The 15420-nt window shown below is 32.3% G+C and overlaps 1 protein-coding gene across 2 annotated transcripts; it reads left to right on the top strand.

Annotated features, from left to right (window-relative positions):
• Window positions 1-8939: 8939 nt before the first annotated feature.
• LOC118182660 (uncharacterized) lies at window positions 8940-14727 on the top strand. 2 transcript variants are annotated; one of them, XM_085808977.1, is made up of 2 exons: window positions 8940-9087; window positions 9182-14727. In XM_085808977.1, the coding sequence occupies exon 2, from the start codon at window positions 9606-9608 to the stop codon at window positions 12081-12083; it is 2478 nt and encodes an 825-aa protein (XP_085665103.1). In that variant the 5' UTR covers window positions 8940-9087; window positions 9182-9605; the 3' UTR covers window positions 12084-14727. The 2 variants fall into 2 exon arrangements, with proteins under 2 accessions (XP_085665103.1, XP_085665102.1); XM_085808976.1 differs by having other exon boundaries at window positions 8944-9076.
• Window positions 14728-15420: the final 693 nt, after the last annotated feature.

Here is a 15420-nt window from a genome sequence, read left to right as displayed (position 1 = left end):
AGCGATATTTTCCTGTTCTGAGGCTTTCATTTTAAACAATGGGCAAACACAGTTAGCCTCACATGAACATTCCAACATTCCATTTTTAATGCCTCTATAAGTACTTCGTCTGAAAGAAAATTAGAAACATTGTAAATAATAACCTTATGTCGTATAAATTTTCTACGTTTTGGCGTTACAAGTTGATTAAGTTTTTCGTTATCAATAACCGCTTTTTCCAATTTTCTACATTCATCTCTGCTCTTTAGGCTAACTACCATATCCCCGTTTTTCCTGCAAAAAGAACCTAAAACAACGATTCCAATTTTTTTGGATCAATATTATTTTTTATTTCATCATATACATCAATATCTTCCTTGGGGGGCTTTAAGATGATTTCTGTATTTGTCCAGGAATCGGCATCTTCATTCTTCTTATAATTGTATGTTTCATTTAATTTTTCTTCACCAATAATTAAATTTCAGTATATAAGGTATTTCTCCCGCCTTCTTAGCATGCCTTCGTGGTTTAACGGTCAGCACGCTCGACGCGTATTCGAGAGATCCGTGGTTCGAGTCCCGGCGAGGGCATTCCTCATTTTTTACATGTCTTGCTTCGAAATAACCTAATGTCTCTACAAATGAACATTATAACAGATATCACTAAATAACTCGAATATTTAGAAGAAAGGGATAAATTTATCAGCAAAAAGCATGAGCACGTTGTCCAGTTGTTCATGCAGAAATAAAGATTATTTTAGAAACAGTGAATTGCAGGTCCATTTTTTTTTAAATAAATATGTGAAGCCGTGAACAATAAAAATTTACTCTGAATCATTCAAAAACTCAGCAGGAAATAAAAAATAAAATTATTTCAGAGGACATGAAGATGAGATGAAAGTTATTTTCAACCAACGTATCTGATGCTCTTAATGTGTTGCTGATGCAACTCCTCGAGATTTAAACTGTCATTAAAGAAACTTGTTTAGAATAGGAGTTGTTTATTTGTTGTAAAGAATAAATCATTTAAGTTCTCATTCAAATGTCTCGAAACAGGCCTTTTGATTGAACTTTATACATAATAATAAGTATATACTAGTATATTTTTATGCATGCTAATAGTATATATTGTTGTAAAAGCAGATTTAAGTGACGAAAGCATTAAAACAAAACAGCATATAAGATTGCGTAACCTTAAAACTCTTAATTTTATTACTCATATTCCTCATTCTATTTTTCATCTTTATCCTGTTCCTTATCTTAATGCTACTCCTCCTTATACTCCCTTTCATCGTCTCCACCCTGCTCCGTATCCTTCTCATTTTCATTGTACTTCTGAGCCTTCTCATCCTCCTATTATCCGTATCATCCTCTTTGCTTTACTGGTCATCATCTTCATTCTTATCCTCATCCTTCTCATTCTTATCCTGCTCATCTTCACCAACTTCTTTGTCTCCCTCATTCTCATTCTCCGCATACTCTTCATCCTTCTCATTTTCTCCGTTATCCTCACTATTGTCTTTTTTCTCATCTTTTGTATCCTTCTCATCTTCGCCCAACTAGCACTAGAAAATTCCACATATGGAGAACTTTCAGCGCAAGTCATTCACTAATGTGTCAGAATCTTCAGGTAAAACATTTTGAATCACGCTTATATGTTACAGTTCTATAACGTACCAAAACACGTCCAATACCAGTGTTAATGTCACTTTTATGATATGTGCAAAGAACATCCTATAAAACATTAGAACGAAGATCTACAAGAATATTCTGAATTACGCCTACATGTTGCTGTTCTCTAACGTACTGCCAGTACATTAAATACTGTCACTGATAACCCTTTCGCCTAACATATCAAGATTGTATTTTAAATGTGTACTTAAAATTTCACAAAATGGTACATTTCTATAAACTATACATTAGCTCTTCCGTATCTACTATTTTCGTGATTACCTCTCAGGAATACATTTTTATACAAATGCAAATTTCTTAACATATTTTAAGATAACTTATGTATTTTAACGTAACTGACACGTAACAGGTGCATTTATAAATCATGTGAAACTATTTTATCTTGTGGAACAGCGTGTTGATATAAGAAATAAAGATGTTTATTTTTCTTATTTCACTTTGCAGTGAAGAAAGTAACCTGAAAGTAAGTGAATTTAAGATTTGGTTTCATTCTTTGGCGCACATGAAGAAAGAGGATGATTAATGCTGTTAACGTACAGAATGTATTCCCCCATATACTCCAAATATTTCAAACTATCATTCCTTATTCAGAAAATTTTGTTTACTAGTCAACAAAATGTTTGTTTACTGTGCATTACAACATAGTACTCTCTCCATTTCTTTGAAAAGGAGAAAGGAATTTGCTATAAAATGCTGGTATGAAAGATTTATTTTATCTGATTGCTAAGCAAAGCTTGCTGAGAAAATAATAATATTTGCGATTATAAGAAAGAGCTAAGGTATTGAAATTAAGCATCCCCTCTCACCCCTCAAAAAAGAAAAAAGAAACCTTTATTTGTAGCATCAAATAGTGTTTATTTAATGAATATATTAAACAATTTCCATTTATGTCAAAAAATATTTCCAAGAAATATTTGCAGAGATCGTTGTTAAATATATCAAAACGATCAACACAATTTAATGAATGCATACATTTCCACAAAACATGTTTTATCCAGACTTTTGTAACATATTCTTTACATGTTATTAAAAAGTAGTAATGTAACCGTAATAGGAATCTGTAATACAGAATGTTGTCTTAGAGCATATTTGTTTTAAATTGTGCTATGATACTTTGTAATACGAATTATATTTTTCAGGAATATTTTATCTATAATAATATCACAGGTGACATGAATCTGAAGAGCAGGATTACATTCTGTTATAGTTACAGAAAACATTCATTATAAGATGTAAATTTAAATTTCTTCTATAAACTGCTGTTTTAGCAAATGAATATTACAGTTTTCAGGGATGAGTGGATTTATACATTCCTTTAATGTACGTACATTCTTTGACGAACATATATTGGATGTAAAGACGTACGAATTTATATCTCAATATTGTGCATAAGGCAAGGTTTATCAAGCGAAGTTTGACTTAAACATTATGTCTATATAAAAATCTGTGATGCTTCTATATTTAATATTCAAATAAATGTTAGAAATACGTTGTTACACGGTATATATCTCCTATACTTAACTGTGAGCCGCATTTTACTCTATACTGTCAGGACTTGTGTTTCTCTTGATTTGCGTTGGAAACATGAATGATCCTGAATAGGAACAGGGAGCTTATTCAAGCTATGTTCAAGAAGGTGTAAAGTAGACAACACAAGCAGGAAGGGTATACAAAACCCTTTATTTTCAATCTTTTACAGGCACGTCCGAACTTCGGAATACAGAGACCAACCACTTGTGGTCTGAACGTAAGAATATAAAAACTACTAACTAAAACTCTAACTTAAAAGATAACTTTGAGTTAGTATACAAATGCCTAGCACTAAGACTGGCCTTTATTTAAAAAAGGTACGTATGTAGTACGCCGAGCTGCTGAAACTACGATACGTCTGCAAATATCAAGAGGGCTAAACCTCTGGCCTTAAAGGCAACCAGCAACCGAGTGAAAACTCATAGAACTACAGTGGCAAGAGGCTTGCTTCCTACCTAAAACTCCTTCTCTCTCTCGCTTGGCAAAAAGCCACAACTTAAGTACTTGGGCGTTAGGAAGACAATTTGCATAAACAAGTTAAAGCATTTAATTCTGGCCGGAGATAGAAAATAAGAAGTGATAGTACAGTTTTAAAATAAAATAAACGTTAGTAAAACTTAGGATCCTTACATAACAAACTCATCAAAAATTATTTATTTGCAGCATATGGCATCAAAAATACATATGCTTTCATATTTTACATTGGAAGAGTTACATTTCATTGCTGTACATTATCACAATTTATTTCCTTCAAAAAACCTTTTCTTTTTAAAAATAATACTACTAAAATGAAGTTCCTTTCTCAATTCAAATTTAACAATTGAAAGGTTCTGCATACCGAGTAATTCCTTAAATTCTACTTTGGATCACTAGTAACAGGAAATTCAAATCAGTTTACTCAGTTTCAGCATTTCAGCAACATTGGAACTGCTACGACTGCTGTCGAGATATCAGGTTCGGAGTGTCTTCACATTTATAGTAGTTCTTGCCCTGATCGCTTATATATAGCCTGCCTAATTTGAATCTATAACAAAAAATTGAACAGAAGTGATAAAATAAAATTCAAACAATAAGCCTAAAGTAGTTACTAGTTAATAACATAATAAAACTAGTTAATAACTAGTTAAACTTACAACATAGTTGTGGGTAGTTGTTTGCTTTAGTTTCTTTAAAAATGAGGTTTATATAAAACCGGTATCAGATCTTCTATTCAAACTTGTAAATGGGCGCTGTCATTACTCTTATAAAAGAATTAATTTCGATTTTTTTCTAAATAATTTGGAAACTAAACCATTTTTTACTTATATATCTGCAACATTTCGATGCCTTAGATGTTGTATGGCAATCGGATAATTTTTTTCTAGCTATTAAGGAAATGTTTTCTAAATTAACGTTAAAGCCTTTTTCGGAATGAGAAATGAGTGGGGGAATTTTGAAAAAATATTTTCCAGTTCTGACCATAAAAGTGCTTATTTCCTGTTCAAATAATTGGCAAATCATTTGAGAAAATGAAAAAAAAAGTCTGAAAATGTTTAAGATAAGATAAAGAAAAAAATGCGACGAAAGAAAAAATGTGATGAAATATCGCTGACCGTCTCTGATATTTTTTAACTCAAGGATTATTATTTATCTACTCTTCAGCTTAAGGTATTAGAGATAAGCTGAGAGCATTTGAATTCAAATGTTTGCATACAATTTAATTCAGTATTCAAACTTGTATCTGAAAATTGTTTCACTACTTAAATTTAAAAATTCAATTTTGATTTCACAAATTTTCGGAGCTAGAAAAACACTATTCTTGAGAAAATAGTTCAAGAAGTCGTTGTTTAGCTGTCGTTGCTTTATGGATTTGTTAAGAAACATTCTCTTGATAATAGTGTACAAATCCAGTTTTAATGGCATTCAATAATTCAGTAAAACACATTCACACTGCCAACTATCAAGAATAGGCATTGCTTTATCATAAATACTACTATCTTTTGTTTCACAAGGCTCAGTGTTAGCTGAAAATAGTACCTAGCGTTTCTGTGATCAGCCAGGAGAAAAATACACCTGGTTCTTTGGGGAAAGTGTATCATACAATGAAGTGGTTTGTAACTCCAAATAATAACCATGAAATGAAACATCTTGTAAGAATTGTAAGCATTGGAAGCTCCCTTCAGCCCACCTGGACACGAGTGTCCCCATAGCTGAAAAGAAGGGGCTCCGTCTCTCCACAAACGAGGGCAGCCAGCAACCCAGCCGCCCTCAAACAACAAACAAAAATACTAAATTAAAAATAAGTAATCATATCTAACACAAAATTACAAGCAAACGAACAAACAAACAAACAAACAAAAAAAAAAAAAAAAAAAAAAAAAAAACACAAATTCACAGCATATAACACCACAGATATCTAAAACCCATATAAATACAGAATTTAATTTTAACAGAAGACTCCTACAAGAGCCCTAATTTCATTGATAAACTTCATTAGAGCAATGGTATATGATTTAAAAACTTTAAAATTCATGGCACTTACATAAAATCAGTAATGTTAAAAATCTGTCTAATTGGGGCTGTTAAACTACAATCAACCATAAAATGCCTACCATCACCATCAACCTTACAACTATTACATAGTTTATTTTCCTGCGGATTAAAACATTTGAAATAGAACGGAAACCTACCATGTCCAGTTAAAACTTGATTAACGTCAATATTGTTCATTCAATTCATCTTATTCGTGATTTTAATTAGTTCCATAAATCCTTTGTTTTTAGGTGAAGAGAATCACTGTATTTTCCATTTGTTAACGTAAAACTCTTTCATTCTTCGAATACCAATTTTTTTCGAACCTGTTACTTCAATATCCATTGTATTGACATTTGAGACCGCCTGCTTGGTCAAACTGTCGGCCCTCTCATTACCAATAAAGCCTATATGGGTTTTAACCCAATGTAGCTTAATATTTAAATATGAACTCAAAGTTTCTAAATGACTCTTAATTTCGACAGTTAATGGATTGAAATTGTCTGGGCGGGAGAGCGGATGGAAAAGTGACAGGCAGTCAGTGTAAATATTTACAGACGTGGGTATAAACAAGGTATTTTTAATCCATAATAAGGCTTGTTTGAACGCTTCACTTTCTGCTTGGAAAACTGAATTATATGTATTCAACTTAAACGTTCTACGAAACGTCTTGTATAATAATATACTGGATAAGCTTTCGCCTTGGTCTAATCATTCAATTTATAACAGTACTTGCATTTGCATTTGAAATATACCAGTACGAAATAGCCAATGAGTATGATTGTTTCCGAATTTGTTAGATATTTATACTTTTTTCAGCAACATAGTGCCATTTCCAGAATTTGTTTTATTACACATAGTGTTTTTTATAATCCATACCTAACTGGGTAACCATATTTCATGATCCAGATCTAACTGTGAACCTAAAAGATTTGAAGTTTAGGCAAAGTTATTTCCTTTTCCTGGAGAAAAAATTTAAATGCCTTTTTACTTATGCTACAAACTGTTATTCCCATCGCTATGTGGCGCTCTGTCCGAGCATCCTGCCAACAAAGACGTTACAGAAATATATGAATAGATGAAGGTTCTTGATTGCGAAATGACATCCTGTTAGAAGGTGCAATAACATTCGTAAAAGGATGCATATGTTAATAAATTCTTTTAAAATTTTGTTTTTTATATGTCAATAAATATACTTAAAATCTTTGCTGAATTAAAAAGAGGATAAATAAAACAAGATGAATATTTGGGGAATTATACATCTGATAGTTTTCCGAATGAGCTTTACTTTGGATTCTGAATGAGATACGATTCCAGACTGAAATTCTTTGCAACTTTCATTCAGAGTGTAGTGAGTCAAATGCATCATAATTACTATCAAACAGTTGTGCTAGATTATTTTATTCTTATTTAAAAAATTGAAGTTTTATCTTAAATTTCCACTCAGAGTGCATTTATTATAATTATTATTTTTATTTCGATTTCTCATTTATAGACGTAATTCATAATTAGACAATTTTATCGTTAAATTCCATATTTATGCCGAAATAAACATCTAGGAATACATATAAGGTGCAATATAAACTTATCTTAACCGTAATATTTCAAGACAATGTTTGATTATGGTACCGATATTGAAAGTTGTCCAGTAATAATTCAGAAAGGAAATCTATACAAATTATGTTGCGGCTTCAGCATGCAACGAAAAGTGCATGAAACACTTTTTTCTCCCATTTTCCTCTCCATCTGAAGTATCACCGAGCGTGACCAAGTGCGCGTTTTGTTTCTTTGAAGGTACATTGAAAAAACTTGAGAAATGGACGCACTTTCTTTTTTACAGCGAGGACAAAAGCAAGAAATGATTTGCTTATAACTCAAGGGCTCGACGAAACGATCACTCAGCGAGAATCCTCAAATATCACTCAATTTATTTTCTTTTTTATTCAACAGCAGAATTCTTGGTACCATTTAAGAAGCAACCAGAGGCTACGTTACTTTCTTCATAATAATGAAAGTATTTAACTGAAAAGAGGAAGCTATTATTAATTGCCGCAAAGACATTTTCGTGTAAAATTGTTTATAAAGGCCTTAATTGGAAAACTGGTTTTATAAATTTGACTCTCAAGATATGCTAAGGTTGTAAATGATAAAAATCCTGACAAGATTTAGTCCATGAAACGAGAGGAGATATCTTGCCTTCACATAACCATTAATGGGTGCAGTTTGCTATTTTTTTTTTTACCATAGTTAGTCGAATCGATGTCCGCCGAAAACATCGTGGCAAAAACATCGCGGAAGAAAACGTCGCGGAACAACAACGCGAGGCGAAAAAGTAGTGGTATTGCTTAGTTAATTGATTGTGGCAAAGCAAAAGTACTAATTTTTCTTAAATGTCTTACCTTCATGGAGGGATTTCTAGAGAAAATTGGGCTCATATTCAAGTTATATTTGGGAAAAACTAAAACACCCGAAGAGGTCAGTCACCTGGCCGGGAGATAAACATGGTAAAAATTACCTAGTACGTTCAACTGTCTTATCCACAAAGACATTATGCAGTGGAAGCAAACACTCGTATGAATTAGTTTTTATGGCAAATCATTCGACGATTATCTGCTTTAAAAAGGGGAGTCTTTATAGAGGACTGTCTAAGGAAAATTGGCTGGGATTCATTTTTCAATTTCTTTATGCAAACGTAAAGTTTGTGATATTTGTTAGTTGAAACTACCTAAGAGTTTAGGAATATAAAAGTAAGAGAACTGTTTATGCCATCCAAAATACAATGCCAAAGTCTGTGCAGTTCCCAAAAGTGAGTATTCCGAAGAGTCCTGATGAATTGGATAGTAGAATCATTATGAAATTGCCATGACTCAGTAATAGTAGTTAGGATTTGAGTATCCCTGCACCCCGGAAGTGCAGTCGACCTTCAAAAGTACTTGGATGTAGTAGTAGGCGGTAATGTAGGCGAGACTGTTTGTCATATACCATGTTTTTCTAAAATAGCGCGTTAAATGAAGGATGAGAGGCTTGTAAAAAAAAAAAAAGGGAAATGATTTAATTAAAATTCACTAGTCGAATGTAATATGCGCATTTGAAAGGGTTGGTTTCAGTTGAGTGGGCTGGGATAATATTCTGCATTGCTAAATTAGGAACGAGATGGTCGCTTTTCCTTGAGAAAGGTTAGATCAAGGTTAAGATTTTGAGGGGGAGGTGAAAGTAGTATTTGATGAAATACGTGTTTTGAAAGCGTAAACATCCTGTAAGCGCACAAGGCGAGACTTGTGAAACTTTCACTTGATCATTACATTTCGAAGCGGTGAGGTTGGTGCTATCATCCTCCATAAGGATTACAATGGAAGCTCGTAATGGTGAGTGAAACGTAAGGTTTTTTTTTGTTATTGTTCTTTTATTGTTAAATACTTTCTGCGATAAATGTTAAGCATAAAATTATAATTAAATTTAGTTTATTTTAGAACGCAAACGTAGATGTGTTGACACGTTGGGGGATGTGCAGCCGTCGGAAGATCTTATTTTAAACCTTGCTCCCGAGGAAGGCGAAACCTCCCGCAAAAAACTCAAAAAAATTAAAATATACATTGGAAAAAATGTTTCAATAGAAACTTGTGACTTCAAAAATGTCAATTATGTTTCATTTGTAAGGGTGTATCCCGAAACCGCCGCCACCCCCAAAAGATTTAATATAAATATGAATTGTATTGATCGTATAATCGAAGCTTTGGGGGTGATTAAGAGCCACTGTATGTAAAATTAAAAAAAAAAAAGATATCAAAATGCTGATTTTGCTGGAAAGCGGTAGTGGAAGTTAGTAAATTAATATGAATTTTATATAATATTGTAAACAAAAAAGTTCCATTATTTATTTATTATTTTTTTCAAATGATGAATTTTTTTCAGTTAGCGCAAGCCCACCGAGGCTATTTGCGCACTTTAAGAACAGCATTCGATGCTTCTCAGAAAGATCCGTATGAGATATTCAGAACGGCACGCCCTGCCATATACAACATTTTAAATACTAGATCGAGTTTAAGACTCAGGATTTTAATATGTTTGAAAATATGTTTTGAGAAACTGGGGAAAGATGAAAAAGAAATTAATCAGTGTTTTTATTTTTGTTCTCATTGCGAAAGGATTTTATCCTCTAACCAAATCTACGAAAGCATTGACAGATGCTTTAAAAAGATTTTAAATTTGATAGATAATTTTGTGCGTAATGGAAGCGGGTGGAAAATAAAAAAGTTAGAGTACCTTGACTTACACGTTGGAAACTATCGGGAAAATCACGGTGGTTGTAAAAACATCGCTTTACCGACGGGATTAAAAAATAGAAAAGCGTTGTTAAATATCAAATGTGGTGACGACAATTGTTTTTTATATTCTGTTGCCGCAAGTGTTTTTCCGAAATCCACTAGAAATCCTCAGAAGGCTTACTTGTATAAAAAGGATATATCACGTTTTAAATTAGGATCCCTCAAATTTCCCTTAGCGTTAGGCGATGTAAAAATGTTTGAAAACCTGAACGATGTATCCATAAACGTGTATGGATATGAGGAAAATGAAATATTACCTTTGCAATTAAGTGAAAAGCGAAATGCGACAAAAACAGTAGATTTGCTATATTTTCAAAAAAATTTCTTTTGTATTCGAAATTTTAATCGTCTATTACACGCAAACGAAAAACGAGTAAATTTTTTTTGTAAAACTTGTTTAAGTGGGTTTCAGAGAAGGGAAACGTTAGAGTATCACAAAACTCTTTGCAATGAAAACAAACCGCAGAAAGTTAGCATTCCTAAAAACACACTTCTTAAATTTACAAATTTAATGAAAATGCATTATCATCCTTTTTGTGTCTTTACCGATTTTGAATGCCTCACGCGCAAGATTCAAACTGCGTTTCCTTCTCCGCAACAGAGTCATACTACCCCAATTGAACAGCATATTCCTATTAGTTATACCCTAATAGTTACTGACGTGGAAGACAAGATTATTTTTCATGAATATTTTTGCGGAGAGAATGTAATGGAACATTTTTTCACAACGTTGAGCGAAATCAAATCTAAAATTTTGCAAAAGATGAAAGAGTGTTTACCGATGCAGGAGACGTCGGAAAAAAGTTACGATTCAAATATATGTCATATATGTTTGAATCCTTTCTTAGAAGGCGATGTTCGGGTCATAGATCACTGCCACTGGAGTGATGGGCATGTGAGAGGTCTTGCACATCGCTCCTGTAATTTGAATTTTAAAGTGTCAAACTACATTCCGGTGGTAATTCATAATTTCAGGAATTATGATAGTCACCTGTTACTAAAACACATGCCGAAAATGTATGCAAATAAAGTTAACATTATTCCGGTGAATTTGGAAAAATTCACCATGTTTACACTAGATGAAATGAAATTTATTGATTCGTTTCAATTTTTAGATGCGTCTTTGGACACTTTGGTGTCGAATTTGAAAACGTCACAACATGAATTTAAATTGTTTAATGCATTTTTTGAGAAAAATCCCCAACGAGAATTGTTATTGCGGAAAGGCGTATTTCCTTACTCATATTTTGCGTCAACATCGGTGTTGGATGAAATTTCGCTTCCACCGCAGAGCGCGTTTAATAATGTATTACAAGGAGAAGCAGTTTCCGACGAAGATTATGTACATGCCACACACGTGTTTCATTCGTTTGGATGTAACACTTTTGCCGATTACTTAGAGTTATATCAAAATACAGATGTTATTTTGCTAGCCGAAGTATTTTTATCCTTCAGACGCACCGCTCTAAAATATTACCAGTTGGATCCTGTACATTTTATAACGGCTGCCGAATTAACGTGGAATGCCGGACTGAAAGCGTCTAAAATTGAATTAGAGCTTCTAGGAGATGTGAATCAATACATTTGGTTTGAAAACCAAATGCGAGGAGGTATTTGTTTTCTGGGTAGACGTTATGCTCTTGCAAATAATCCTTATATCCCCGAGAGTTATAAACCCGATTTACCACACACCTATATCTTAGCCTTAGACGCAAATAATCTATACGGGTGTGTAATGAGCCAGCACCTGCCATTGGGAGGTTTTTACTGGTTAAAGGAAAATGAGGTGGAGGCGTTTGATATTTTGTCTTGTGTTGAAGACGGTGATGTGGGGTATATTATCGAATCCGATCTGTTATATCCCTCCCATCTGCATGACCAACACAATGATTTACCGCTAGCACCGGAACATTTTGAACTCACTTTTGACATGCTATCGCCTTATGCCAAAACCCTGAGCAAAAAATTTCAGTTAGAGACGACACTTCCATGCAAAAAATTATTACCCAATTTTTTGAAAAAAAAAATTACATCGCTCATTATTTAAATCTAAAATTTTACGTAGAACAGGGTTTAATAATTAAGAAAATTCATAGAATTTTAGCTTTCAAACAACGAGCGTGGCTTAAAGAATACATTGCTTTCAATAATATGAAAAGACAAAATGCGTCTAGCGAATTTGAAAAATCTTTCTTTAAAAAGATGAATAACGCTTTCTATGGAAAAACCTGTCAAAATGTTAGGAAACGTATTCGCGTACAGGGCGTTTTTAGTGAGGAACAATGCCAAAAAAAATTAAACAGTCCTCTGCTGGAATATTTTGAAATAATTAATGAAAATTTTTCAGTTTTCAAAATGAAAAATCCAAATTTGTGTCTAGATAAACCGATTTATATAGGTTTCAGCGTTTTAGAATTAGCGAAGTTGCACATGTATAAATTGTTCTATTCCCATTTTAAACACTTTTACAAAGAAAAATGCGAGTTGTTATACACAGATACAGATTCTTTGTATCTCTATATAACAACTGAAGATGTATATAGTGATTTAAAAACGAATTTTTTAAATATTTTGGATTGCAGTAATTTCGAACCCAATCATATAATGTTTAATGAAGAGAACCGTGGAAAACTGGGATTTCTAAAAAGTGAGACACTCACCCCCATATCGGAATTTGTGGGTTTGAAATGCAAAATGTACGCATTTCGTTTCGGTGATACTGTTAAAAAGACCGCGAAAGGAATCAAAAGGAGCGCGCTCAAAAACATTGGATTTGAAACGTATAAAAACGTTTTCGAAAATGCTTCCCTGATTAGGAATTCTCAATATTCAATCATTTCAAAAAAGCACGAACTGCAAACAATTTTTCAAAATAAAGCTAGCCTTTCGGGATATTATGACAAAAAATATTTGTTAGATGATGGAATTCAATCATTGTCTTATGGTCACTATAACACGCGTGAAGAAGACATGAATTAAAAAAAAATGATGGAACTTTTTTGTAACATTTTATTGTAGAGTGTGACATTGTATTTTTGCAACTTATATTTTTTTATGCTAATGATCGACAAAAAACAAAAATGTGTTTCCCTCCCATAGAATACCCAGAAGATATGGCTTTATTTCAACCAATTTCTTTGCAAGATATGTGTATTCAAACTATTTTATCTTTGATATTATGTATAGCTGAACTGTATAATGTAGAACTGAATATTCCTCGTATGATTTTAAGAGATATAATAGAGAAAGGTCGATTCTGGATTGATTTTGAAAGTAGTTTCTCCTTAGAGAACAGAGATGTATTTTGGGATGAAAGTTTAACTCTCTATGAAAGAATTCGATTTAATAAGTGGTTTTCTAAACAATTTATTGCCTGGTTTTTCTTTGATGATGATGTTATATTTCTTTTACACCTAAAGATTGCACATATCACACTTGTAAAACATGTAATTGTTCAAAATAATGAGTCTAATATTTATTTGAAAAGCTGCAACAAATGTTTAGAATTGTGGTTACGATGTCAAACAGACACTACCAGAACGAAATGTAAAATTTTCAGAAAATTCAATCATTTCTTATGTTATAATGAAAGGGATACCCTTTCTTATATGCGAAATGAAGATAACTGGTGTGAGATATGTAAGCAAAGTCCTCTGTATTTCATTTGCGACGAGAATTCATGTTGCATTTCTTTTGGAAACTTGATACACGAATGTCCCCGAATTAACCATGATCACTGTTATAATAATTGCTATGCAGGTTATGTAGAAAACTTTTCTTTTAACTGTCGAATATGAACAAAAATACTGATACATTATGGCAATATTCTGATTAATCATTTTTATTTTATAAACACCCTGAAATTTTTGTTCATATGTAATGATTCCATTTATGTTTGTAACAATGTGAAATGTACTTTTTGTTTTATTTGATTACTTATTGTATTATCAATATAACATCTCACATGGTGTAATGAAGATAATGGGTTAGTTTCTATATAAATTTACAACGAAAAATCGTTTTGATTTCTTTAAATGTTCATTTTAATTTCTGATACTTATATGCGAAATGAAGATAATTGGTGTGAGATATGTAAGCAAAGTTCTCTGTATTTCATTTGCGACAGGAATTTATGTTGCATTTCTTTTGTAAACTTGATACACGAATGTCTCGCGAATTAACCATGATGACTGTTATAATAATTGTTATGGAGGTTATGTAGAAAACTTTTCTTTTAACTGTCGAATATGAATAAAAATACTGACACATTAAGGCAATATTCTGATTTATCATTTTTATTTTATAAACACCCCCTCCATGTATGTTTCGACGAAAAAGAGGGGGGGAGGGAAAGAAATTTTTGTTGATATTTAATGATTCCATTTATGTTTGTAATAATGTGAAATGTACTTTTTGTTTCATTTGATTACTTATTGTATTATCAATATAACATCTCACATGGTATAATGAAAATAATGGGTTAGTTCCCATATTGGATTTACATCGAAAAATCGTTTTGATTTTTTTTAAATGTTCATTTTAATTTTTGATACCTTTATATATTTTACAACAGTAATATGTTTTTTGTTTCATTTGATTTTTTCATTGTATCATGCATACAAGAATGATTATTTTGTATTAAGCTTCTGTAATCCTTTAGAAAAAAAATAAAAAAATCCAAGAGGTCCGGTTTTAGTATCTTCTTGGAGGAATTTACATTTTATTAATTTCTTCAAGGCAGATGCTTTTACCGGAAAACAAAACAGTGGAATAGAAAAAGGCAGCTCATAAATAAGTGTAAAAATGTATTATTTATCTATATATCTGATATTTGTTTTCAGAGACAAAAAAAAAATTGCATTTGAAAGAAAAAAAATCCTTTTTATTGATCAAATTGTTTGTGTTACACACAAGTGCGATGTAATTCTCGCACAATAGCATCATCATTCAGAATAACAAAGTAAGCAATTTTAATTACATAGCTTTCATCTCTTATACATTCACTTTCATATTCAGTTTTTTTTTGAAGAAACACAATCCAACATGCTATTATATAATTTACTACATGCCGAAAAAAGAGCTATTTGTTCATTTTGAATGTATAAGTAGCAATATCCATATTGTTGTTGTGGTTGATGGTCAGCTTTATGAATATGCTTGACCACTTCGGCATTCTTCAAAATTTTCAGGTAATGACGATTTCCTTTCCCGCTAGTGTTTTCATCGTAAAGAGCATTACGAATGCAGTCGCTTAGGTTTTTAAAGAAAAAATGATTAATTTTTTCAACGTGTACTTCTTCAACAGGACTGTTTTCGGAGTTTCCAGTGTGCAAATAACCGTAACGTTCCATCGTCGACTTCTGAAGCGTTAGTGATGTTTTGCA

The sequence above is a fragment of the Stegodyphus dumicola genome, chromosome X2 (assembly GCF_044657685.1).
Source record: "Stegodyphus dumicola isolate Sdum_Otavi_A_Nest chromosome X2, ASM4465768v1".
In the NCBI taxonomy this organism is placed as follows: Eukaryota; Metazoa; Arthropoda; class Arachnida; order Araneae; family Eresidae; genus Stegodyphus; species Stegodyphus dumicola.
The sequence above is the reverse complement of the archived record's forward strand: the minus strand, read 5'-3'. Positions and strand labels throughout refer to the sequence as shown.

Coding starts and splice junctions, on each gene's coding strand:
- LOC118182660 (XM_085808977.1), top strand. CDS start 9,606: ATGATGAATTTTTTTCAGTTAGCGCAAGCCCACCGAGGCTATTTGCGC.